The sequence below is a fragment of the Belonocnema kinseyi genome, chromosome 9, assembly GCF_010883055.1.
Source record: "Belonocnema kinseyi isolate 2016_QV_RU_SX_M_011 chromosome 9, B_treatae_v1, whole genome shotgun sequence".
Classification (NCBI taxonomy): Eukaryota; Metazoa; Arthropoda; class Insecta; order Hymenoptera; family Cynipidae; genus Belonocnema; species Belonocnema kinseyi.
Window position 1 is genome coordinate 85331924 of NC_046665.1, and position 26911 is coordinate 85358834.

At 27.7% G+C, this 26911-nt stretch overlaps 2 protein-coding genes across 3 annotated transcripts in view; both read right to left on the reverse strand.

Annotated features, from left to right (window-relative positions):
* LOC117180064 (heat shock transcription factor, Y-linked-like) overlaps window positions 1-3743 on the reverse strand; it is a 6886-nt gene extending 3143 nt beyond the window's left edge. For both annotated transcript variants that reach the window (XM_033372379.1, XM_033372378.1), the window contains exon 1: window positions 3188-3743. In XM_033372379.1, the coding sequence (XP_033228270.1) occupies window positions 3188-3670 (483 nt within the window). In that variant the 5' untranslated portion in view covers window positions 3671-3743. The remainder of the gene's footprint in view (window positions 1-3187) is intronic.
* A 9782-nt stretch (window positions 3744-13525) lies between these two features.
* Window positions 13526-26911, reverse strand: part of LOC117180448 (muscle, skeletal receptor tyrosine protein kinase-like) — a 41469-nt gene continuing 28083 nt past the window's right edge. The window contains exons 2-9 of the mRNA XM_033372947.1: window positions 24192-24392; window positions 24025-24113; window positions 19348-19488; window positions 18845-19007; window positions 15785-16068; window positions 15155-15328; window positions 14884-15042; window positions 13526-14219 (exon numbers count right to left, since the gene is read on the reverse strand). Coding sequence (XP_033228838.1) covers window positions 13896-14219; window positions 14884-15042; window positions 15155-15328; window positions 15785-16068; window positions 18845-19007; window positions 19348-19488; window positions 24025-24113; window positions 24192-24392 — 1535 coding nt within the window. The 3' untranslated portion in view covers window positions 13526-13895. The remainder of the gene's footprint in view (window positions 14220-14883; window positions 15043-15154; window positions 15329-15784; window positions 16069-18844; window positions 19008-19347; window positions 19489-24024; window positions 24114-24191; window positions 24393-26911) is intronic.

The window sequence follows — 26911 nt, forward strand, 5'->3', positions numbered from 1 at the left end:
AGGGTCAAGCAATAATACCAATCGCATTCAACAAAAAATGTAATAAGTAAATTTTCAGTAAAAAAAAATGATTTTTAACAGACAAACAAAAAATCACAAAATTGTTGTTAGGTCTTTATGCAAAAAAGAGCACCATAAGAGACAAATTTTGAACAAAATACATGACTTTTCAATTAAAAATGATAGATTTAAAAAAATTTTTAACAAAGAGATGAATTTTTACCTAAAAAATATCAATTTCTTACAAAAAATGTTATACTTAATAATTTAATCAAAAAAGATTTTAATTTTAAACCAAAACAGTTGAATTCAACCGAAAAATACTAATTTTTAACAAAATAGTTAAATTTTCAATCAAACAGATGAATTTTCAAACAAAAAATTGGAATTTTCAACAAAGTTCTTAAAATTTCAACCACAAGTTGTTAAATTGTCATTATTTTAAAAAAAAATATACAGAGAAGATTAGTTTTCTACCAAAATAATGACCTTTTCAACAAATATGTTAATTTTCAACCAAAAAGATAAACACGGAATAGAAAAATAAAATTTCCACTTCCAACCAAGTATAGTTGAATTTTTAATACAAAGAAGAGAAAAATTCTAGGAAAAAGATTAATTTTTTACCAAAAATATAAATTTTCAAACAAAAATTATAATTTTCCATAAAAAAAAACAAATTTTTGTCAAAATACCTATATGAATTTTCAACTTAAAAAATTAATTGCGAACAAGAAATATAATGTTTGATAATTCAATCAAAAAAATATTTTAATTTTAAACCAAAGCAGTTGAATTTAACCGAAAGAGATAATTTTTCACAAAACAGTTCAATTTTCAATGAAAGAGATACATTTTGAACCAAAAAATAGAATTTTTAACCAAGTTTTTCCACTTTCAACCAAGTAGTTACATTTTCAATAAAAGCAGATAACTTTCTACGGAAAAATTAGTTTTTCTCAATAAAGATTAATTTTATACAATAAAGAAAAAGATTAATTTTGCACCAAGAAATACCAATTTTTAACCAAAAAACTGTCGAAACATAGAAAATTTTCAAGAAAAACGGATTTTCAATTAAACAGTTTAATTTTCAACGAAAAATAATTTTTGAACCAAAAAGATAAATTTGTAAACAAAAAAACTAATTTCCAACGAAAAGATATTAAAATACTAAATTGTATCTAAATTGTTAAACCTTCAAGCCAAAAGACTTATTTTCTCTAGAAAATTTGAATTTTCAAACCAAAATATGACTTTTCAGCAAAAAATTAATTTTCCATGAAACTAATGCATTTACCCAACAAAAATGATATTTCAAACCAACAAAATTATATGTTACTAAAAAAGGGGAATTTTAAACCAAGAAAGGATTTTTCACTGAACAGTTAAATTTTCAACCATAAAAATAAATGTTTTATAATGTATTTGAATTATCGATTAAAAAAGATTATTGTTTAACCAAATAGTTAAACTTTCAACAAAAGAGATGGATTTTAACTAAAAATATAAATCTTCAAGAAAAAAATGATTTATTAACAGAGTGATTCAACAAACTCTTTCAAACAAAATATTTCAATGTTCATAAAAAAAAGATATTTCTGCAAAAACAGAGGAATTTTTTAATCGAAAAAATTTTTTTTTAAATATTTGAAATTTTTACCAAAAAAGATTTTAGTTGACTTTTTACGATCAAAATGTGAATTTTTAATGAAAAAATAAGTTTCTACGAAAAAATTGAGTTTTCAATCCAAAAATAATAAGTTTTTTTAACCAAAAAGGATTAATTTGGACAAAATAGTAGAATTCTCAACCAAATCGTTGCATTTTTATCCAAAAAAGATGAAATTTGTACTAAAACAGATGAATTTTTAATAAAAAAAAAACGACATATTTAAAAAAAAAGTTAAACTTTCATCCAGAAAAGACTTCAGATCATTTTTTAATATCAAAATATTAAATTTAAACTAAAAGTAAATTTTCTACGATATAGTTACATTTACAACAAAACAGCAGAAATTTCAACCAAGAAATATAACTTTTGAACCAGATTGTTAAATTTTCCACCAAATAGTTACATTTTTATTCAAGAAAGATGTAATTTCTGCTAAAGCAGGTGAATTTTAAAGCCAAACTTTCAAATAAGAGGTTAAATTTTCAACCGAACAGGTGCTTTTTTATTTTATTTATTTATTTGCTATTTTATTTAAAAAATAGCAAAATTTTTATCCAAAGAAGATTCCAATTCCTATTTCAACACCAAAACAATAATTTAATTTTATGCTAAATAATTGAATATTAACAAAAAAGCATGCTCTTTAACAAGATTGTTAATTTTTCAATCAAACAGTTCCATTTTTGCAAAGAAAAATGAACATTCCTCTAAAAGAGGTGAATTTTGAATTAAGAAAAGACAAATAAAAAAAAGGGTTGAATTTTTATCCGAAAAGATTTCAATTGGCTTTTCAACACAAAATAGAAATTTTAAACAAAAAGTAAATTTTCTAGGAAATAGTTTAAATTTCAACAAAAAAGTTGTATTTTTTCCAAGAGAAAAGCAATATTTATACTGACAAGATGAACTTTTAAATCAAAAACTAAAATTTTCAGAAAAAATAATTTTAATTCAAAACAAATTTCACTTGACTTATCAGCAATAAAAAATAAATTTTAAACAAAAGGTTAATTTTTTTCGAAAATAATATAGTTTTTAAATCAAAAAAGCGATTTTTAACAAAACATCTCAATTTGCAATGAAAAAGGATGTCTATTATAAAAAGATTGTTAAATATTCACGCAAATAACGCTATTTAAGTGGGATCACCACAAGTTATATAAAGAAATTAAGTTTTGTCCCATGCAGTTGGTATCATTGCTTAGCCCTCGCCGTGCAGACAACTTGCTAGCCGACGTCACAACATGAAATACTCTAAAATAGTGCTTGCCATTATTCTGATTGGTTCAACCTTTTGCAGGGATGTGACGTTTCAAGTTCACAGAGTTATTTGAAAAGTTCGTTCGATTTTATACAGCATTTATTAAGAGAATGTGAACTTGTAAAATTAGTTTGAGAAAGACTTAAAGAATAAAGAAGAACTTTTAAGAAAAGAAGAATCAAGAAACACTGAAAAATATATGATATTCGAAAAATTGAAAAAAAACTAATTTAAGTAATGTTGAAAAGTACCTGACACATTTGGAGTCGTGTCATTTCTTCTCCTTTGCGAGGGAAATCAAATTCATCCGAATGGTTAAAGATCGAATCTGGATCCTCTTTCTGGGCCTCTTTCTTGACATTCATTTTTCGACAAACTTTTGGCAAAAGGTCAGGCCGATCAGACCGGAAGTTCTCGTGTAGAAACTCGTGCATATCCGGATTCTGAGAATTGCAGACAGGATCGCGATGATGAGAAGTTACTTTTCGGAAGCCGTATAAATTGAGCTGTCTGATAAAACTGGTGATATTCGTGGTCTTAAAAATCGAGGTTTTTGGTGTCAAATATTCGTCCTGGAATAGTGTGTACTCGAGGAGGATGGAGCGACCGTTGCAACTCCAGAGGATGGCACCACTCTCGCAATCGTTGACGATTTTCCACAATTTCTGAGGAAATTTCATCGTCTGGATGGAAGAGTCATCGTAAGTAACGATTTTCACTAAATCTGTCATCATTTCTGATAAAAAAAATCACAATAAGACGTTGAAGGATCAACCTTGACAGCGGATGTATACACAATTTTTTGGTTAGGATATTATTGAAAATCGGAGAAAACAAAAGACTGTTGAAACTTGTAGTAACGTGTTCCAATCAGGCGAGAGGTGTTGTTGGGGGTGGGATTTTTAAAATTAGTGAAACAATGAAATGCGATTTTTTTTTAACCAAATCATACAATTTCCGACACTAAAATCGCTGAAATCTAAAATGTTCAAAAGGAAAGTTCTTGAAATGATAAAATTAGTGAAATATAAATATATTGAGTTTGAAAATTCCCGTGAGTTTATAATGTTAGTAAATTAAAAAAATCCCTACAGGAAATTATCAAATTATATAATATTCGAAACTGTAAGCTTTCCAAAACGCGAAAATTCCCAAATTGCAAAGAGGCGACTGAAAAATCCCGAAAAATAAAATTAGCGACACTAAAAAATTCAAAAAATTATAAAATTGCCATAATGTGAAAATCCCGAATATGAAAATTTTTGAATCATAAAATTACCAACAGAGAATTGTCGAAATAGTAAGTTCCCGAATTTAAACAATTAAACACATAGTTTTCGAATCAATATAATTTATTTATTAAAAATACAATCAAGTATTTTGTATCAAAGAACAAACTTCTTTAATTTTTAATGTTTTTAAAAATTAATGTTTGAATTTAAAACTACAATAATTGTATAAAAATGCGTAAAAGGATACATTTTAAAACACGTGCGCTTTGAACTAAACAAACTTTGCAGAATTCAATTCAGCACTGATTTATCTTCATTTTTAAAAAATTCTTTTAAATAAATAATTTTATTTTTGAGAACGCTTTTTGCAAGTTTTTAAAAATACGATGCAGATTTTTAAACAAAAATTTTTATTTAGAAATATATTTTTCATATTGATAAAAATATTTAATTATTTTATGAAACAAAAATTGATTGAAAACAATTTTTTAAATTAAATTTAAATAGGTTTATATAAATAAATATAATTTAATATAAATAAATAAATAAAATAAATTAAAATATGTTTTTAAATTCAGGAACTTTCTACTTCGGATATTTTATAATTCGGCCATTTTTGTTAGGAATTTTTCAATTCGGTAATATTATAAACTGTCGGGAATTTTATTATTCGGGGTTTTCCATTCGTCCAGTCGTCGGAAAATTCTCGAATATTAAAATTCCTGAAAAATATAATTTCCGAATAATGAAATTCCCAAAATGAAATTTCCCAATTATAAAATGGCTGAATTAAAAAATTCTAGAATTTAAATAATATTTTTTCAAAATATTATTTCTGTATTAAAAATACGATGATAAAATATTTTTTAAACGAAAAAGAAAATTTTCCCAAATTTTCTTCGATCTTGATAATATATTCCAAACAAGTTTCGCAGGATTCAATTCAGCACTGATTTATCTCGAAGCGTCCTTTTAATTTTTTTTTTTTTATAATTACCAATTCGGTTTTTGAGAACGTTTTTTATAATTAAAAAAAAATACTATGCACATTTTTAATAAAACCCAGAAATATATTTGTTTAATTATTGTTATTTTTAATTCGAAAAATAATTTTAAAAACTTTAAACATTAAAAAAAGGTTCCGTGATAAAAATATTTGATTATTTTATTTTTGATGAATAAATAATATTTATTACAGAACTTCTTTTAAAATTTTTTATATTCAAGAATTTTATAATTTGGAAATTTTCTAATTTGGGATTTTTATATTTCCGAAATTATTTTATATTTTCGGGAATTTTTGAATTGGAGAATATTACAGAGTCGGGATTTTTCAGTCGTCACAAAAATATTTAGTCAATTTATTTTTAATGTTTTAATAAATAAATCATATTTATTAAGCAAAAAATTTTCTAATTATTTTAGTGCGGGAATATTGTAGTGTCGTATATTCTGTCAAGCATTTTAAGATTCGGGAATGTTCGAATCCGGGATTTTTATTTTTTGGAAATTTTATAATTTTGCGTATTTTCTGTTTCGAATACTTTTTTTCAGGAATTTTAATGTCGCGAATTTTAGCTTTCGGCATTTTTTAGCGCCCAAAAAAATTAGCATCATCATTCACTCCAGCCCCCCTCCCCCCACCCTAAACATATCACGTATTTTCTGGATAACCCCAAAAATCTTTTTAAATATTCTCTTCAAAATAATTCTTTAAAATGAAAAATGAGTTTCAATTTTCCCTGAAATTTTAATACAATTTTTTATTATCGGTTTTTAAAATCATAGAAAAATGAAAATTTTTACTAAAAGAGATAAAATTTTCAAACCAAAAAGCCACATTTTCACCCAAAAAAATGCATTGTTTATCTGTTTTAAGTTTGAAAAATTCAATTTTCTAGGTTTCTCGTGGATATTCAAAAGGCTTTTTGAAGATTTCAGATATGTCGCGAAAGTATCTAAAAAGTTCCTAAGATTTTTTTATTTCACAGGATTTAAAAAAATTGTTTAGAAAAAAATTTAGAACAACTATTTGATACATTTTTGGTAATCTTTCAATGTATAAAAATATTTTTATTCTAATGAAACTTTTTAAATTCTTAAATAGCCTTTAAACTGACTTGAATTATTTCTAAAATTGTCTTAAAATCTTGCGGTTTTATTTTTGATAATCTTAACAATTTTCGTTAATGTTTTAAAATCTTTTTAAATGCTCACTTAAAATAAAAAATCATTAAAAAATATCTCCCAGAAATCTTGATATAATTTTATCATTCTCTTGAAACCTTTTGAAGATTTTGTATATTAAAATATTTTTATTGTTTATTAAAAATTTATTATTATATTTATATTTAAAGTTTATTTTTTCTTCAAGTTTATATACATCCTAAAGGATCCAAATAGTTAAATTTTCAACCAAATAAGATCAATTCTAAACGTAAAATATAGTATATAATGGATATTTTAGCAAAAAATATTTTTATTTCAAATGAGAAACAGTTGAATTCATAAAAAATACAAATTTTCAACATATTCGATTGTATTTTGATCTTACTCGTAATCAATATCAGGAAATTGAATTTAGAAACCGAAAAATGATTATGATAAAACTTACAATTTATTAGTAAAACTGAAAAATCGTTCAAATTAAATTAAACAAATTCTACAAGTTTAACTTTTTGTAAAATTGCAAAATTTGGGTTTGAAATATTTTTGACGCTAATTCTGATTATTTGCGCTTTTTAAAACACAAATTGTTTCTAATGAATAAAATTCTTGTTTATGCTGATAATTGGATGTTTAAATAAATTTAAAATTGTTTAAAATTATTTTGCAATTTCTCTCTTAGAATAGAGTTATAAAGTTGCGGTTGTTCCCGAATTTTCCAACTTTTTTACAAACTTTCAGTTAGAACAAGGCAATAGTAAATTAAATTTAATATAAATAATCGCTTAAACAATGCATAATTATTTATAATAAAATTCTCTTGGACTAGTGTTCGAAAGATGCAGTTTATTAAAAAAATTTCACTTTTTGTCTACTCTTTAAATAAAGTGAGGTAATAATTAATTAAAGAACAAAGATAATTGTTTAGATCATTTATTGTTTGACTTTTAATAATATTTTCTTTGAATGATGTTATAAAGTAGCGTTTTTTTCTAAACTGTTCTAATTTTGTTTTCTTTTCACTTAGCGTGTGCCAAAAATTAATTAAATTCATCAAAGGTTATATAAACAAATAATTATTCTTTATATCCATCTTCTCTTAAAATAATACCTCAACTTTTTAGCATTAATCAAAGAGAATATTATTAAAAATTAAATTGTTTACGAGCGTTGTAAATATTTACTTTATATATAATAATGAATTGCTTAACAAATTATTTATTCTAAATTTAATTGATTGTTACCTCGCTCTAACTAAAAAGTTAAAAATAAGTTTAAAAATTCGGAAAAAAACCCGACTTTCTAGCAATTATCCAAGAGAATATAAGTATAAAAAATAATAAATTGTTATAACGTTGTGTTTCTTATCTTGCATTCATTATTACTTTACTAAGTGAAAAGTTGAAAAAATTGTAAAATTTCAGAAAAAACAGCAACTATCTTCCATTATTATAGTATTAATAAACAATAATGATTTGTTTGAACAATTATGTTTGTTGCGGTTTACAAGTTTGGGCGAGCCTAGGGCGCGCGACTGTTGATTCTCGCGCTTCGCGCTCGATGATATATTTATCTCGCGCTACGCGCTCGGTCTTTGTATATTCCAGATATCCACAGATTTTTTAAAACTAAAAGTCAAAACATCGACAACAGAAATTTGGTGATAGTGACTTTTTTTGTTAAAGCTCCTTCGGCTTTAACGAATACATTCTCATCACATATTTCGTGCTTCGCACTCAAATTTGTATGTCAACTTGCATATCATTTTCATAAATGTATCTTATTACAATTCATAACATGCATTGATGTTAAAACAGACGTAGTTTCATTGTCTCTTAAAAAAAGCGCATTCTTTAAAAAAAATGGTTATTAAACCTTTTACTGCAACCTCTGTCGGTTTTCAAAAACTGAATTTACTCACTTCCAATTTTATTTTTACGATTAAATTAAATCCCTAACTCAGTGACCCACAAAGCTTCGACTAACGAGGGTCTATCGATAGATGGTCGCATAATCATTTTTTTATTAAATTTGTTTTAAAAAATATATAAAATTTATCAACTAATTATGAATTTCGCTGAAATCATTATGAACTTCCCAATTAAAAAGACTGAAATCGAAAAAAACGAATTTTTCACTCCAAAGATGCCTGCATAATGCATTTGTTTGTTAAATTTGTTTTTAAAAATCATAAAATGTGTCAACTCATCATGAATGTTGATGAATTTATTATGAAGATCCCGATTAAAAGTCTGATATTGAACCAAAAAAGAATTGTTCCGTCGATAGATGCCCCAATAATGCATTTGTTTATTAAATTTGTTTTTAAAAAATCATAAAATTGATCAAATAATTATGATTTTAGCTGAAATTGTCATGAAGTTCGCAACTAAAAAAACTGCCAGTGAAAAACCCAAATTTTTCTGTCGACAAACGTCAAAATAATGCATTTTTTATTAAATTTGTTTAAAAAATCATAAGATTGATCAACAAATTATGAATTTTGCTAAAATTATCATAAATTTTTGAATTGAAAAAATGGACATAGAAAAAAACGAATATTTCTGTCGAAAAATGCCTGATTACTGCATTTGAACATTAAACTTGTTTATAATATAAACAATTATAATCAGAAGAGAAATTTTTTACATTATATTGTTTCGATTCCAATTTCTTGTAACATAATTGAAAAAATTTGTATTTATGGAAAATCGTAGAAAAAATGTTTTCGACAAATAATTTGTTGATAACAAATTTTTTTTTGTATATTGTCTAATACTGGAATATCTTGAACTAATGCTATTTTATGCAACTTAAGCGATTTCAACCATTATCCTATTATTGACAAGCACCGGAAACGTCAAATAGAAAAAAGTCATTTTTGCGTCATATTTGTTTATTTATAATAAAATTGAAAACCTAATTCAAAAATCAGCCTGGACAACTCTCTTAGATATCTTATTAGCCTTTTTCCAATATCGTGCGTTATTTGGATTAAAATGTTGATTTTTTTTTTAGTTTTGTAAATGCTATAATTCTTGTAAATATTTAGTTTTATCAAAAAAAGTCATTGAGATAAATTGTTCGCCTGTTTAAATGCTATGAATATTTACGAAGAAATTTTTTGAATTTTGAAAAAAGTGATCTCAAAAATTTTCAAAATACCTTAACTTTTTGAATTTTCATCCAAAATGGCTGGCTAACGAACTTGAACTTCAGCTTTTGTCACTCATAGAGTCTGCCAAAGGCCAATCGAATAGATCAATTTTTTCGAAAGTGATAGTGCCCACAGCCTGACATACATACATACTACATACATAAATGCATACATGCATACAGACAGACACATTCGTAAAGCCCTTTTTTTCGGATTCAGGGGCTCTCAGAACATGGACATTTGACAAAAACGGGGGGAGGGTCAAATTTTACACAAATATAATACCTTCTCTTGATGAGAATGTAATAGGTGAAGGGAATTTTGTAGCTACGTTTTGGAACATACGCCCTTATGAATATTTTAATTTGTCTTTTGTCGTTTCACCGAACAGTCAATTTCATTATTTATAATGTTGTTTTTTTTACGATTAAAACGAAAACTACGCGTTTTATCCAGACATTATTTTTTTTTAAATTTAGATTTTTTTGGGTTAAACAACCTTTCTCTTATATCTTGTGTCGTTTGACCAAAAATGTAATTTTTTTTATTTTTAATGTTGTTATTCACGAATAAAATAGAAACTAACAATCGGTAAAAAAAATGTTATCTATTTTTTCTTAGCTTGCTTCATGTGTCGAGAAATTTAAGTTTTGTATTTTCACTGTTTTTTTATAAATAAAACAAAAACTACGTGTCCTATAAAAAAGTGATTCATAACAAATTTGTAAATTTTTTGGGTGCACAATGTTTGTCTTATCATTTTTTATCCTATCTTGCATAGTTTGACCGCAGAATGCAATTTATGATTTTGGATTAGTTTTTGTAAGGTCAAAATTTGAATTATCAATTTTTCGAAAGTATTCAAAAAGTTGTTATGAAAATCTTGTAGGGCTTTCGAAAATTAACATTTTTACTTTTCAAATACTATTAACAAGTGTACAGAGAATTTTTGAATCATGAAAAAATGTGGTCTCAAAAACTTTCAAAATACGTTCACTTTTAGAATTTTTATCCAAAATGGCTCACCAACGAACTTGGCATTTAGCTTAGGACACTAAAAGAGTGTATCAAAGGCCAATCTAATTGATTATTTTGTTCAAAATTTGTCATGTTCATGGACAGACAGACATAAAGACAGACAGACACATTCGTAAAAACCTGTCTTTCGGATTCAAGGGGCCTCAAAACGTGAATTTTTATCAAAAACTGGGAGGGGGGGGGGGTAAATTTTATACAAATCTAATACCTTCTCTGATGAGAATGTATTAACATACGTTGTGATCAGAATGTGCCCACGAAGCGGGCGAATTTTTTTGTTTTTTAATGTTAATCATGTTTTTCATTATTAGAGTCAAAACTATACATCCTATCAAAAAGTGGTTAATAACAAATTTGGAGATCTTATTCAAATGCACAATTTTTGTCTGTTCATGTTTTACCGCATGTTGCAGTTTGGCCAAAAAATGTAATTTTTGGATTTTTCATTATTTTGTATGCTGTCAAAATCTGATTTTTGATTTTCCAAGAAAATTAAAAAAGTTGTGATAATCTTGTAGGGCATTCAAAAAGCAACATTTTTCTTCTCTTGACTTGTTTTCATATCGTGCGTTATTTGGCCTAAAATGTTCATTTTCGTGTGTTTTTTGGAATTTTGTAAATGCAACTCTTGTAATTTTTAATATTATGAAAAAAGTCATTGGGATAAATTGTTCGAATTTTTGAATACTATGAATAACCGTACAGAGAATTTTTTAATTTTTGGAAAAGTGGTCTCAAAAAAATTCAAAATGTGCCCACTTTTTAAATTTTTGTCCAAAATGGCTGGCTAACGAACTTGACCTTTAGTTTAGGACACTAAACGAGTGTAGCAAAGACACATATAGTAGATTAATTTTTTCAAAAGTTATCGTGTTCACAGACAGACAGACATACAGACAGAAATACAGACAGACATACAGACAGACACATTCGTAAAAAAGTGTTTTTCGGATTCAGAGGGTCTCAAATCGTGAAACGGGAAATTCTTTTTTTTTAATTGATTTTTTTTATTTGTTTTATTTTTTTGATTGAATAATTTTAGTTGAGGATTTAATTGCAGTTAAATCCTCAACTAAAATTATGAATTTTCAATTAAAAAAAAAAAAAAAAATTATAAAGAATTTCAACTTAGACCAAATACTTGAATTTTCAACCCAAAAGATTAATTTTATGCTAAAAAAGACGAAATTGCCAACGAAATAGTTGGATTTTTAGACTATAAAAGATTAATTTCTATCCAAAAATTACATTGTTCAATTTTCATTATAAAAAATAATAATTTTCAATTTAAAAAGCGAATTTATTATGAAAAAGTTAAATTATTTACTAAATGGTTTAAACTAAATAGTTGAACTAAAAATTCAATTTCTACCAAATGTTTATCCCAAATGTATAATTTATTCTAAAATATAATAAATTCTCATGATTAACAAGCGCAAACAACTTTTTAAACAAATAATAATTATTTAAACAACTCCAAATTAGTGAAAAAAGTACTAGGAAACTTTTCACTCATCGAATGAAAATAGTTTATGTTGGGAATGTGCCAAACATTATCGTGTTTAGCATGAATTTGACATAAAACTGCTATTTAGCATTTTTAAGAGCATTTCACGAACACAATACAAGAGATTGAAAAGCAAAAAAAATAAAAGATAATTCATAGCTTTATTTTCATACTTCTATTGGGCGGGGCAGTTTTGGCTCAATTCAGGATCATCGAAAATTGCCTACTTAACCGCTGGGCTCAATTCGTGACGAGAAAGGCAAGGGTGGTTCACCGCAGGCTCAATTCGGGTGCGCCCGCCAGCCCGGGCCCGGCCACTCAGCAGCCCCCCCCCCCCACGCTATGAGGACCCTTTCATTGAAGATATTAACCGATTTTCGTCAAATTTCTTTTCATTTCCTTAAAATTAGATTAGAAAATTGATTCAACTACTTAAAATTAGTTTATTAACATATTAACACATTTTAATCTTTCTCAACCGGTTCTAATTCTCTCGCGTGAAGCATGGTGTGTCAAGCAGTGAAGCAGTCAAGTGTCCCCCCTTGGCGGCAGGGTATTGTGAAAAATGTGAGGGCGGTGGCCCTGCCGCTCCCCAGGATGTGCATAAAAAGTTTGGGAATCGCTGGTCTCTCTAGACTCTAATGGAAAATGTCAGGGAAAAAGGAGAAGACGAACTTAATGGTGATATGACTTATGAGGAAATGGTAACATGTATTAGAAGATGAAGGTGGAAAAAGCTCCTGGAGAAGATTTGATCCCTATTAAATTTATTCGGGGAATTTAAAAAAATTTCAAAAACTTAAAACGTAATATAGGGACAAAAATTGAACAGGAGATTCCAAAATACTGGAGGAGGATAAACTAGTCCACCTACTTTGAGGACTATGGGAAATGGAAAACTAGGATGGGCAAAGAGGAATTTTGGAAAATCAAGGATTCAGTATTTCTGTATACCTGGAAGAAGTACAATAGGATAAACTTAGATGTGGAAATGTCGGGAAATCTGATAATAAGGGTTTCAGGGATCTAAATTGTAGGCTTTGCCAGTGAGGTTGATCTCATGAAGCACATATGGCACAGGAACTTATTGACAAGAGTATGGTAGAAGAGGTAGAAAGATGGTTATACCCAGATAATAATCGTGCGACGCATATTACACTCATCCCATGCGAGGTACGCTGTGTGAGTCATAACGCACGCATGTTGCCACCACCATTCGCAACGGAGTGATGGGTAGGAGCGTGCGTGCGCATTGCGTCTCATTTCGCCATCACGACGGACCTCACGTGTGACTGCATTCCTTTGACACACGCGTGCGTCCAACGTACATCATTAGTAAATTATTATTATTAATGTAATAATATTAACAATTATAAATACTTCCATAATACAATACTCCAATATGAATGAACCAAAACAGCGGTACAAGTTATCTGCTAGATTTTGTTTATTTATAAAAATTAAAATATTCCAAATTGTGGCATAAGAGTTAATAAATAGAGAAAATAATTAAAATGCAACCAAAGAATCAGCATAACACCATAAAATTTAATTTAGAAGCAGAAAACTGATAATTCAAAAACACACGATTTATTATTAAAATTGAGGAATCCCTAAAATTAATTAAACAAAACTCTACAATTCTAGCTTGTACACATATTCTAATATTTCAATCTTATTTCAATCTTACGTGATTGTCGAGATTCATAGAAAAATCCTGAGAGCAAATTAATACATACTGAAATAATACGTTTTAATTCATCAAATCGTGACTTCGTCATTTTCGTCATATTCGTTCAAGTACACTTTTGAGTATTAACAAGGCACATAAAAAAAAATTACATTTTTTTATCTTAAATTTATGTACAAGTGACAGTAGGCTCATCAGCGATTGGCGGCAGTGGTTGCCAGTATTCACAAATTTTTGCTGGAGCTGGTAAAAGATACCCATCAGGATCGAGGACATCTGGTGTTCTGAGTGTAACTGGGCCCTGAGGGGGCCGTGGTAATGTTTCCATTTCAGCAAAAGCTTCTTCAGCTTTTCTTAAATATTCCAAAACATCTGGAAATCGCAAGCGATCTCTTGGTTCTGTTTTCCAGCAATCTTTCATTATTTGACACACATAGGGTGGAGAGTCTTCTGGTGGTATCAACATTATACCTTGCAAAATTAGCTTAACCACCTGAAAAATCATTTATTAATTAATTTTTCATTGTCAAAAACTTTGAGAGAGCGGTTTAGAAAAACCTGAAAATCAGGGATTTTGAATTTTTTGAAAAAGTCAGGGCATTTCTATAAGAAGCATTGTAAATTGTTTTATTTCGTTTATAAAAGATTATATGTTGAAAATATTATAAGATTAAGATTCTAGTAGTTGAAAATTACTAATCAGAAAAAATGAAATATTGGTCCGGGAAAAATGAGGGAATTTTGAAAATGGAGCTATGCGACTATTCTAATATGTCAGTCATTTTTTTGAAATTTGATTGAACTATTTAATTGAAAAGTCATATTTTGGTAAAAAACATAACTTTCTTTTGTTGAGTTATATTTTGGTATTGAAAATTAATTGACATTATTTACATCTTGAGAAGATTTCAAACAATTTTAAACAAATTGTAAATTTTGGAAGATCTTGAAAATGAAGTTTCCTAAGAATGTTGAAAGGTTTTAAGAGAATAAAAAAATTTTCTTACGATTCCTGGAAAACTCATAGATTTTTTTATTTTTCAAAATTAATTTTAAAAGAATAATTCTAAAGATTTCATAAAATTTTAAAAGATTTTCAAACATCTCTAATAACAATCTAGAAGATTTTAAGTCAATTAAAAAAAAAATTAACTCACCTCCTCGTTATTATGCCCGTAATAAGGTTGCTTTCCAAAGGAATAAACTTCCCAAAGAACGACCCCAAAACTCCACACGTCACTTTCTAATGTGAAGCGACCATACATCACACTTTCCGGAGACATCCAACGTACTGGAAGCAACCGCGAACCTCCCATCTATAAAAATTAACAATAAATTTAAAAAACTAAAAAATTAAGAGACTTTTGATTGGGTTATTTTAATGCAGCTTTTTTTCTCTTAAACTATTATAAAAGAATTTGTTCTCACTTTGTAATAATCACACGTATAAACATCCCTCGACATTCCGAAATCTGCAATTTTGACAATCAGACCATATCCCACTAGGCAATTCCGACATGCCAAATCTCGGTGAACGAATCTTTGTGTTGATAAATACATCATTCCTTCAGCTATTTGGGTAATTATCCAGTGTAGCGATTCCTGCAGGTATAAATTGTTGATCAATTAACAAGCTTTAAATACACGTGCGAAAAACGCGTCTCCACATTTTCTGATTTTTATTTTATAACATTAAAAATATAAACAATTTGAAAATGCATTATTTAACTCTCTGAAGATCTCGAAACTCTCTCTCTCTCTCTCTGTGTAGTCGTCCCTTTCCCAACTTCCCGATTTTACTTATTTAATAATTGGAATTTTTTAAATTGTATCATTTGAAATTTTAAGAAATTGAAATGGCATTACTTCTAATCAAAAGCGTTCAAAATTGAATAAATTAGAATTGGAAACATTGAATTCAAATTATTTACATTTCGAGTCCATTAAAATTTGAGAATTTGAAATTGAACACGTGAATGAATACATTGGAAGATTATTCTTTATTAATTTAAAGAAATTTCCTTCTTTTATTTATAATTCTTATGATTTGGTACTTACCCTTGTCAAGGGTTCAAGATCTGATCTGGAAGACCTAAAATGATGTGGAGAATTGGCTCTTAATACTTCTGTAAGGTCACCATATGGCATATATTCGAATACCATCCAAGGACTATGTCCTATTTCGCGAAGGACAACCCCTTTAAGAAGTAAGATATTTGGATGACGAAAAGTTGACATTATATCAACTTCTCGCATAAAATCATCCTCAACTTCTCGTGAAGCCGATTCTTTTAATACCTTAACTGCTACTATTTCTACTGATTCTCCATACTGTAGTTCACCTGAAATCATTAATAATTATTATTTTTCTGTTATTTTTTGCCATACAGAATTAATTCAGGGTGGCCATAGGTCCAGGAAAATCTTGAAAGCAGGGAAATATCAGAAAATTTTGTTGGACAGGAAAAGTCAGGTAAAAGTCAAGGAATTTCTGTAAGAAGCAATTTATGTAATTGCCAAAAATAATCAGGGCTGCAACATAGTCACTTTTAGTCTCTTTTTTTTCTCAAATCACTTTATAATAATTTTTTACAGATAAGATTACTATAATCACTTTTTAAAAATAGAAATAAATTACTCAAGTAATTTTTATTTCAATAAATTAACTTATTCCAAGGTATTTTCAAGATTAAAAAATACTCAAGGAATTTCTATGGATTTTAAAAGAACGAAGATTTTTTTCATGAGGTTTTACAAAGTGGCCTACAATGTCGGAAAATATTGAATCATTTGATAGGACCTATAAGGTTTTAGAATAATTAAAAAGACTGTACCGAATTTTACAAGATTTTTTAGGATTTAAAGTGATCCTAGGAGTTTTAAAAGTTAGGTATTTAGATACATTTTCCAGAATTTCAGGAAAAATTAGATTTAATGTAATTTTGTAGGATTTTATAATATCTTAACGGAATTGAAAGAATGTATTCTTAAGAATTAAGGTATTTAACGTTATGAGGGCATTTTTTTAAATTTCGAAAAATTTTTAAAAGCTTTAAAAAATTGTAACGGATTTCAAAACATTTTACAGAATACGAGATATTTTAGGGTTCTTTTAATCAATTTCAATAATCTGTAGTCATCATTGCAAATGATTAAAAATATTTTAGGGTAGCTCAAATAATTTAAAAAAAATTGTAATAGATTTTATTAATTTGAAGCGATTTCAAAAGATTAAAAATTTTTTGAAGTATTTTTAAAAATTCCAAGGAATTCTAAAGTGCTTTAAAAGGTTTTAAAGGGGGTTTCAAAAGATTTTAAATTATCAGAAATATTTTCCGGAACTTTAAGATTGCGAAGAATTTGCAAGAGATTTCGACAATTTGAAGGGATTTTAACAGATGATAGTGTATTTTTTTAAACTCCCAAGGGATTTGTTAAGAGTTTAAAAAAGTTTTAAGGTATTTCAAAATATTTCTACGAATTGAAATATCTTAGGATGTTTTAAAAGATTCCAATGTCTTTTCATAAGTTTTAAACGTTTTAAAGGAATTTCAAAGGATTTAAATTATTGTAAGAGCCAAAAAAAACCTGCATGGGGTTTTAAATAGTGTCTTAGAATTTCAGAAGAAATACGATGAATTTATTGAACCAATAAGATTTTAGAATATTTTTAAACATTTTAAGAATTTTAATGATTATTATTATAAAAGATTTCAAGGAATTTTCAATGAATTTTAGTAATTTGAAGGGATTTAAAATTTGTTTAAAGGATTTTACAGTATTTTAAATAATTTTAAGTAATTTTTAAGTTTCAACAATTTTTGTTTAATGTATCCTGAAGTTTTTAAAACTCACCTTGAATTCTCAGAAATTTCAGCAAATTGTTTTAAATTTCCTTAAATTTTTCTACACTTGTTTAAAACTTACTGAATTCAATTTATTTTTTAATACTTTTTCTTAAAAATTCACTTTAATCTTTGCAAACTTACTATGAATTTTGATGGAATTTCATCACATTCTTCTCAGTTTTCTCAATTTCCTAGAAATTAACTTTAATTTTACTGAAATCAATGAAACTAAAAAAAATCCAATTCATTTGTATTCTTTTGAATTAGTTTGAATCCTTTTTGAATTTTTATGACTTTCTCCTAAATCCGTTAAGATTGACCTAAACTACTTATTGACGAATTCTTTTAAATTCACCAGATCTATAGTCACATTATTAATGCACATGAGTCACTTTTAAATTCTATCTTACAAATCTTACAAGATTAGAATTTTGGAATTTTAAATATTAATATATTTTTTGATTTGCTGGGTTTTACGACATAAATATCGTAAATAATTTGATATTCTTTTTTGTTTTCGGATCTGAAATGAATATTTTTTTCCAATATTAATTTTTATTTCTAAGAAAAATGGAAAAATATTCAGGATATATTAATAGGAATTCTGGGTGGAAAAGCAAAGTTTTTCCAAGGAGGGCAAGTGAGGGGGTGTGTAAGAATTGAGGGAAAATGAAGGTGGGGAAGTGAGGGGAAATGAGGAGAGGGAGTGTAGTTAAAATGAATAGAAATGAGGTTAGAGGAATTAGGGAAATGAGGAAAATAAAGGAGAGGAGAAATGAGGGGTGGGATAGTAGGGAACGTTAGCGGAGTGTATTTAGAGAGCGGGAGGATAAATGAAGGTAGGGGAAGTGGGAAAATAAGAGTAGGCGAAGTGGTGAAATGAAGGTAAATCAGGGGAAATGTGGGTTGGGAAATTAGGGGATGTTTTTGAATTTTCAATAAAAAAATTATTGTTCTCGATAAAAAATGTAATAGTTGATAATGTAACAACAAAAAACTCATTGTTTACTTTAAATTACGAAAAGTTGACTTTAACCAAACAAAAATTGATTATCGCATCGAAAAACGTAATAGTTGATTATTCAACAAAAAACTTTTTAAATTAAAAATTTAAAAAAAAACAGTTGAAATCTACCAAAATGGACGAATTTTCAGTAAAATAGTTAAATCCTCAGGTAAAATGAAAAATTAGTCATGGAAAAGTCAGGGAATTTTGAAGATAAAGTTATTCGGCCACCTTGTAATTTTAAATAGATTTTCGTTTACGAACCTTTGTAAACTTTACCAAAACAGCCTTCTCCAATATCTTGTAAAAAAACGAGGGAATCTCGCTGCAAAAGAGGCACTTCTGGTGAAGAGCACGCAAAATACTGAGGATTTCGCGTAGATTTACTATCAAGTAGAAGACTTTTCTTAAGATTTCTAGGTGTATTCTATAAAAAAAAACAATTCATTAAATAATCTTTATTCGATCCCCTAAGAAATTTTAGCACACAAACTATGAAGAATCGTTTAAAAAAAACGAATTAATTAATGATCTGATTGGAATGTAATATTAATTATTTTGCATGCAACTTGAGAAATACAATTTTTAATCGTGTTTAAACAATTTATCTCTATAATTGAAAGAAGAACAGATGAATTTTAACAAATACATATTTTTGCAAGTGAAAAGTTGTGCAAAACAGTTATAGTGTATGCCAAGGTTATCAAAATCGTGCTAAAGTTTCTCAGCTTTATTAAGACTGAAATGGCACAATAATTAATCATTACATCGAGCGAGTTGCGCTTGGACTTCGCATTGTAGTTTCTTCTTCTGTAGCAATATATTACACTCGTTACTATCGCCAGTACTAAAAAACAGCCTACGGCTATTCCAACTATTTCAGGTACTTTTTGTCTCGCCTGCTCCACCTGAAAATGAGGAAACTTTAGAAAAGAATATTTGAAAACATAAGCTCAGGGTGGCTAATCCACCAGGGAGAATCTGGAGAACCGGGAGAAAGCCGAGAAAGACAATATTGCATCGGGAGATTTCCCCTTTTTCATAATTTGTGCGTTTTCCAAGTTTTAAGAGTTTCTAATCAGAAAGCGCGTCATTTTCAAACTGTTTAGAATAATTTTACTTTCGAGGCTTTCAAAAATTTAAATTCTGTAATTTTGAACGGCGGAAATGACACTGATTTTTTTTACAGAAGTAACATTTTTCAGTACAAAAAATCTATCCAGTCGTTTTGAATGGCACTTGATATTGCAGGATGTGATACTTTAAAAAAATGTATTTCTCGTTTTTAAAACTTCTATAATTTTAATTTGAAATTCTAGTTTTGAATACGCATTTATAAAAAAGTTTATATACTTCAAAATTTCATATTAAAAGACTTGGTAGTCAGTTTTGAATTTAATAATTTTAGATATAAATATAAAACAATTTCGAATTAAAAAGCTTAAAATTGCACGATTTAAAACATTAGAATCGTATAAATAATTCAAAATAATTGTTAAATATTTGATTAGAAAATTTCAGGAATGAGTAATAATTCTAAAGGAAGTTTTAAAGTTGAAAAATTAAAAATTCAGCTCTGCATTTTTATTTTGGACACTAAATGTTTCATATTTCGCTTTCATAGGTTTTAAACGCTTTAATGATTAATAACGTAATTATTTATTTAATCATTAATAATACTATTTCCATGCATTTGAATTTTAAATCATCCTATTTCCAAAATTCGTATCTTAAAATGTTAAATGTTTAACGTTTGAATATTGTACTATTTTCGACATTTTAATATGAAATCATTCAATTTCGTGTTTCTTTTATTAAAAATAAAATAGTTTAATTTTTAGCTCTTCGACTTAAAATTTGCACAGTTGTACATTAAAGCCAAAAGTACGCATCCTGTTAAAAAGTGATTCAGAACGAATTTGTAATTCTTCTTGAAATGCACAATTTTCGTCAACTCATCGTTTACCGTATTTTGAATAGTTTGGCCGAAAAATGGAATTTTTGAATTTTTCATTATTTTGTAAGCTGTCAAAATGATAATTTCTGATTTTCTAGAAAATTCAAAAATTTATTATGACAATCTTGTAGGGCATTCAAAAAGCAACATTATTCTTCTCTGGACTTTTTTTATATCGTGCGTTATTTGGCTTAAAATATTCATTAACGTGTGTCTCTTTGGAATTTTGTGAATGCTATAACTCTGGTAATTTTTGGTTTTATGCAAAATTCATTAGGATAAATTGTTAGAATTTTTGAATACTGTGAATAACCGCACAGAGAATGTTTGAATTTTGAAAAAGTGTTTTCGAAATTATTCAAAATGTACCCAATTTTTAAATTTGTATCCAAGATGGCTGGCTAATGAACTTGACCTTTAGTTTAGGATACTAAACGATGTACCAAAGGCCAAACTAATAGCTTAATTTTGTCAAAAGTTATTGTGGAAATAGACAGAGAGACAGATAGACATACAGGCAGGCATACAGACATACATACAGACACATTAGTAAAAACCTGTTTTTCGGATTCAGGGGTTTTCAAAAACTGGGGGCGTAGTGAAATTTCACACAAATCTAATACCATCTCTGATGAGAATGTAAAAATTAAAAAGTCGAATTTGTGGTTTAAAAATGTGTAACAGAATTGCACAACAAGCCTTGAAAAGAAGTATATTTTAACAATCAGTTAAAAGAAAACAAACTCAAAAAAGTAAATTTGAGTAACCAAACTACACAAAAACACTTTAAATGAGAGAAGCATGCCTAAATATATAAAACTGAACATATCTATGCGTGGCTACGAATATTTTTTAACTAAACAGTTAAATTTAAAAAAAAAAGATGAATTTTCAACCACATGATCGAATTTTCCATAAAAAAAGATTGATTCTCGACCAAAAAAATATTATTTAATAATTCAAAATACAATTTTTTAAATTTTAAATCAGAAATATTTGAGTTTAACCAGAAAAGATTAATCGTTAAAACAAAATATTTAATAGTTCATATTTTTGCAAAAAAATATTTCAATTTAAAATTAAAAAACAGTGAAATTCTACAAAAAATATGAATTTTTTAATAAATTTGTTAGCAGAGCAATTGAAGTTTTAGGTAACGAATTTTTGCTTAGAAATATTATTTTTTAACACAAAATAAAAATTTTGAATAACAATTCGTTCTTAAGTTTATTTGTTTTTAAGTTTATGTAAATATCATTTTCCTAGGATTCTTAAGAAAATTCAAAAAGATTGTTGAAGATTTCAGATATGTCGAAAAAGTATCTAGCTTTTAATTTTTTTTTTATTTTAAATGATTTTGCAAAATTGAGGAAAAACTGGAGTCTCTTTAAAAAAATTTAGATCTTGTATAAGTTCGGCAGAAATTAAAAATTTTTTGATATTTTTTCGAAAATCTTTCAAAGTTCTAAAATTTTTTTAATCTCTTCGAAACTTTTAAAATTCTTGAATATATCGTTTAAGTTGAATTGAATTATTCCTAAAATTTTGAAAAAAACTTTTATAACTAAAAGAAATGGTCTTAAATCCTTCTAAATTATTTTTTTACAATCTTGGAAATCTTTCGACATTTTTAAAAATACTTTTAAATAATCTCCTAAAATTAATTTTTCAACATAAGAAATCTTTCTAAAAAGCTTCAAAATTGTATAGGCAATTCTTCAAAAATCTACGTCTCACATTTTTTGAAATCGCTTTTAAGTTTAAAATTAGTTTTGAATATATCCAAAACTTTTAAATATCTCTTAAAACTCGAATTTTTCAATCAAATTTTGCAATCTTGCAAAATTGAGAAATTTTTATTTAAAATGGTTTACAATATTTTCAGAAATTTTAAGAAATCATTTTAAATGTTTTGAAGCCCTTTTCAAGTTTCTCTTGAAACTCAGTTTTCCAAATAAAAAATCATCTTAAATTTTTTTAGGAGTATTAAAAATATTGTTTTTTTTTCAATAAAATAAAAAAATAACATACAACATACAACATACGAGGTAAAAGGTTGAAAAACTAAAGACAGACGATTATATAGATTCGAATAACGTTCCCATACTAGTGACATTAGAGGACAAAAGGAGTAATAAGAAGAAGGATAAAAAGGAAGTAAGGGTAAAAAGAACAGGAAGAGGGGATTGGTCAGATAAGAAAAAGAACATTTCAAGAAAAAGGTCTATAATATCAACATGTGAGAGGAAACTGTACAGAGGTGGAAGTAATGAGAAGAGAAATAAAAAGAGTATTCGAGGGCACAAGCAAAAGAGAAGATTTTAAAGGACGGAGTAGAAGTAGATGGCATGAAGAATGTAATAAACAAAGAAGGAATCTACTAAGATCTGTGATATAAAAGAGGAGTAAAAGTAAAAGGTTTGAAGAAGAGACGGAGAAGGCTACTAGAATTGGTTTGACAGGTAGTCAATAGAGAGAGGAAAATAGAAGGAAGGGAGTTAACCAGGATATTGAGATGGCAGAATTTTTGCTATTAAGCTTAGTAATGAAAGTTAGGAAAGGAGAAAAATATGTTAGACAACGAAACGAAGAAGAGGACATACCAGGGGAATAATATTATAAAAGTCAAATATAATGAGGTTTAGAAAAGGAGGAGAGAGGAAACAGAATTGATTGGGAGATGGAAGGGAGAGTGAAATATGTATGGAGAATAGGGAAAAGAAGGTTAAAAAAATGATTGAAGGTAAGGGAAGAGATTGCGAGTTCACAAGAAAGGTATATAAGGCGAACGTTAGGGGTGGACTGGAGGATGCCTGGATATATGGTGAGAGAAGAAGTGCAAAGAGATAAATTAGGTACTAGATCAGAAAGAGGAAGTAACGAGATGGAAAAAGAAAGGAGTTCTTTAGCGATAGGGATGTAGGAGGGAGGGCCGCAGTAAACAATGAAGAATTGAAGAGAAGTGGCAGGGTAAGAAAATCGAATGAAAAATGAGGGATGATTGAGGAATCAAAATATAATAAATGGTGCAAGAAGATGAAAAAGGAAGGAGTACCAAAGTATTTACAAAAGGGATGGGGAGAGAGAAGACGGACCAGAATATGAAAATTTAAATTGGAAAACGAGGTAAGATAAGGGATGTATTGGGAAGAAGAAGAGAACAGAAAGTGCAAAGTTTGTGACTGGGAAGCGGAAACATGGAAGCATGTATGAGTAGAATATAGGAGAGGAATAGAGGGTGAAGGAAGTGTTAAGAGAATGTGGTAAAGATTTTAGAGGAAGATGGTATAATTAAAAATACACAAATTTTGACATAAAAACTTGCATAGCGACTTCTAAATATATTTTTTTAATCTGGAAAAAATAGGGCATTTTTTTCTCACCAAACGAAAAAATTTCGATTAAAGGTATTAGTAAATTAAAAAAAAGGAACTATGAGGCATCCTAATGTTTCATCTTAATTTAATTTGTTGCCATTCCAACATACCTGTTCCGCTTCCGGATGAACAGTTGAACTATCATTGATGTTTCCACTTGGTGGAATTATATTGTGTATTGGTTTTGGTGGCTTAGGAACTGAAATGATTAATTATGTTTTTATTTTCGATTAAAACTGTAGAAGCATTAAATTTTTTGTTAAAATTTGTTACTTACCGACGATGCGAGTTGGACATTTCATATCCGGTGTCGGTAAAGAGGAATCATGAGGACAAACACAAATCGATGCAGTATGATTAATTTGACGACAAGCAGTCTCACCGCCACAAACTCGACTAGAACCGGTGCAATCGATGTGCATGGTTTCCGCTGTTAATCTTGTGAGTAATTCTGGAGAATGAGTCGTTGATGGCAATTCTGAAATTGTAATTAGCCCATATTAGATTCTACACTCTTTTCCCTTTACTCTTTTCTTTCAAATTCATTTCTTTCCCCTTGTTTCCGCTTTGTTTCGTTTTTCGCCTACATGCGAACTCAACTAATAGAACCCAAGAAGAAAATATAAATATTTTTCATTAAAATTTAACATTTTAGTTGCAATTTTTTTTGTTTTGTTAATATCTTCGAAACTTCTACAACGCTTAAACATACCTTTTAGGCTGAATCGAATTACAGTGAAACTCTTCCATAGCGCTGATTTTGGGGATGACAGTGGGTGGGAACTGCCTCAATATATCCCGCTCCGATTTTGTTTATTCACGCTTAAGTGCCCGCCTAAGTGACAACCGCAGACCACCCCGCGCACCCCCTATTACGCCTACCACGGCGCGGTTGATCAATTCTCGAAAGGGTTATTGAAGAGTTTCACTGTACTCCTAAAATTTGGAAAAACCTTTCAAAATTGAAAAAATGGTCTTAAAACCTTCCAGATTTTTTTAGAATTTTGGAAATCTTTTAAAATGTTCTACATTAAAAAAGATTTTTGGAATATAAAATTCTTTTTTTTTTTAAATTTAAAATTAATTTTTTTGAAGACGAACGTCGTATTTTGGTAGATGATTCATCTTTCTTGGTTGAAAATAGACTGGTTTTTTAATACCTTAACTACTTTCTATAAGATTCGTCTTTTGGCTTAAAAATTCCACAAGTAAGTTGAAAATGCAAATATTGTTGTTGAAGTTTAATCTTTTTAACGTATGAAAATTTAACCATTTGGAATATTGTCGAGAATTGAACTGTTTGGTGAAAAATGAACTGTTTTGTTAAAAATGCATATTTTTAAGTTGATATTGCAATTATTTTTCAGAAATTTTTTTAACCCTTCAACCTTTTTTGTACAAAATTCAACTATTTGGTAGAAAATTCAAATATTTTTGACAAAAATAATATACTTGGTCAAAAATTTAAATATTTGGTTAGAAATGACGTTTTTTGTGAAAAATTTCTATAATTTGGTCTATAATAAAACTATTTGGTTGATAATAAACTTTTTGGTTATAAATTTATATTTTCGGGTAAAATATCAGTGTTTTGTAGAAAATTTGTTGTTTTTTTCTGGTTGAAAATTAATTGCTTGAAAATTCAAAAATATATGTGGAAAAATCAACCATTTGTTCAATTTTAACAATTTTGTAGAAAATTCAATTATTATCTTGAAAATTAGCCTTTGGGTTCGAAATTCAACTATTTTATTTAAAAATTTTACCATTTTGGTCAAAATGATCTATTTTATCTAAAATTCGGTTTTTTGAGTCGAATATCCAACTATGTTGTTAAAATTCTTTTCTTTTCTTTTAAAAATACATAGTTTCGGGTAGAAACTTCCAGTGCTTTGTAGAAATCTCGTCTTTTTCGATTGAATTCAATTGTTTTTTGTTTAGAATAACAATATTTTTTGTTTTAAATATCAACTGTTACTTTTTCCGTTGAGAAATCATATTTTTTAGTAAAAAAATTTAACTACTTGACTGAGAACTGAACTTCTTTGTAAAACATTAATTTTTTGTTGAAGATTCAATTAGTTGCAAAATCTTCTTTTTGGTTGGCAATTGAACTATTTTGTTGAAAACTCGTTCTTGTTTTGGTTGAAATTTATCTTTAACTGTCAAATTAACTATTCGATTCTTGGTTTAAAAGTGATCTTTTTTAGACGAAAATTCAACTACTTGTTGAAAACTAATAATTTTATTGGTAGAAGATTAAATATTTTAGATGAAAATTCATCTCTTTGGTTTAAAATTTAACTATTTCTTTGAAAATTGATATTTTGTAGTTGAAAATTCATTTGTTTAGTTGAAATTTCCAGGTTGTTTCAGTTGCATTTTTTTAAGGTAACAATTTAGCTACTTCATTTTTAGTTTAAAATACTTTTTTGCCTTAGTTTAAAATTTAACTATTTCGTTAAAAATTAAGTTTTGTTTTAGTTGCATTTTTTTATCTGAACATGCAGCTATTTCATTTTTGGTTTGAAATTGATCTTTCTTAGTTGAAAATTAATTTTTATGGTTTAAGATTAAATATTTGACGTGACAATTCATCTCTTTGGTTTAAAATTCAACTTTTTTTTCAAAGTCATGTATTTTGCTGAAAATGAAATATTTTTCGAATTGAAATCGTAGCAATTTTAGTCTTTAGAAATTGACTTTAGTATGTTATCTAAATTAATTTTGTAAACAAAAATATTGCCCCATTACCTTCCTATTTTTGAAAAATCACTCTATTTCTCCTATTTTAGAGCATTTTTAGCTCTAAAGTCTGCCATATGCAAAACCTGACTGTATACAAAATCTCTAGTTCATTCAAATGATTGAAATGAGTCAACCGCTTTTTTTCTGAATGTTTAAACATTTTCTAAACTTGTCACTTTGTCCTTGACCTCAACACCATTAAGATTGCAAATTTAAAAATTGCAGTAATTGTAAAATTATAAACATAAA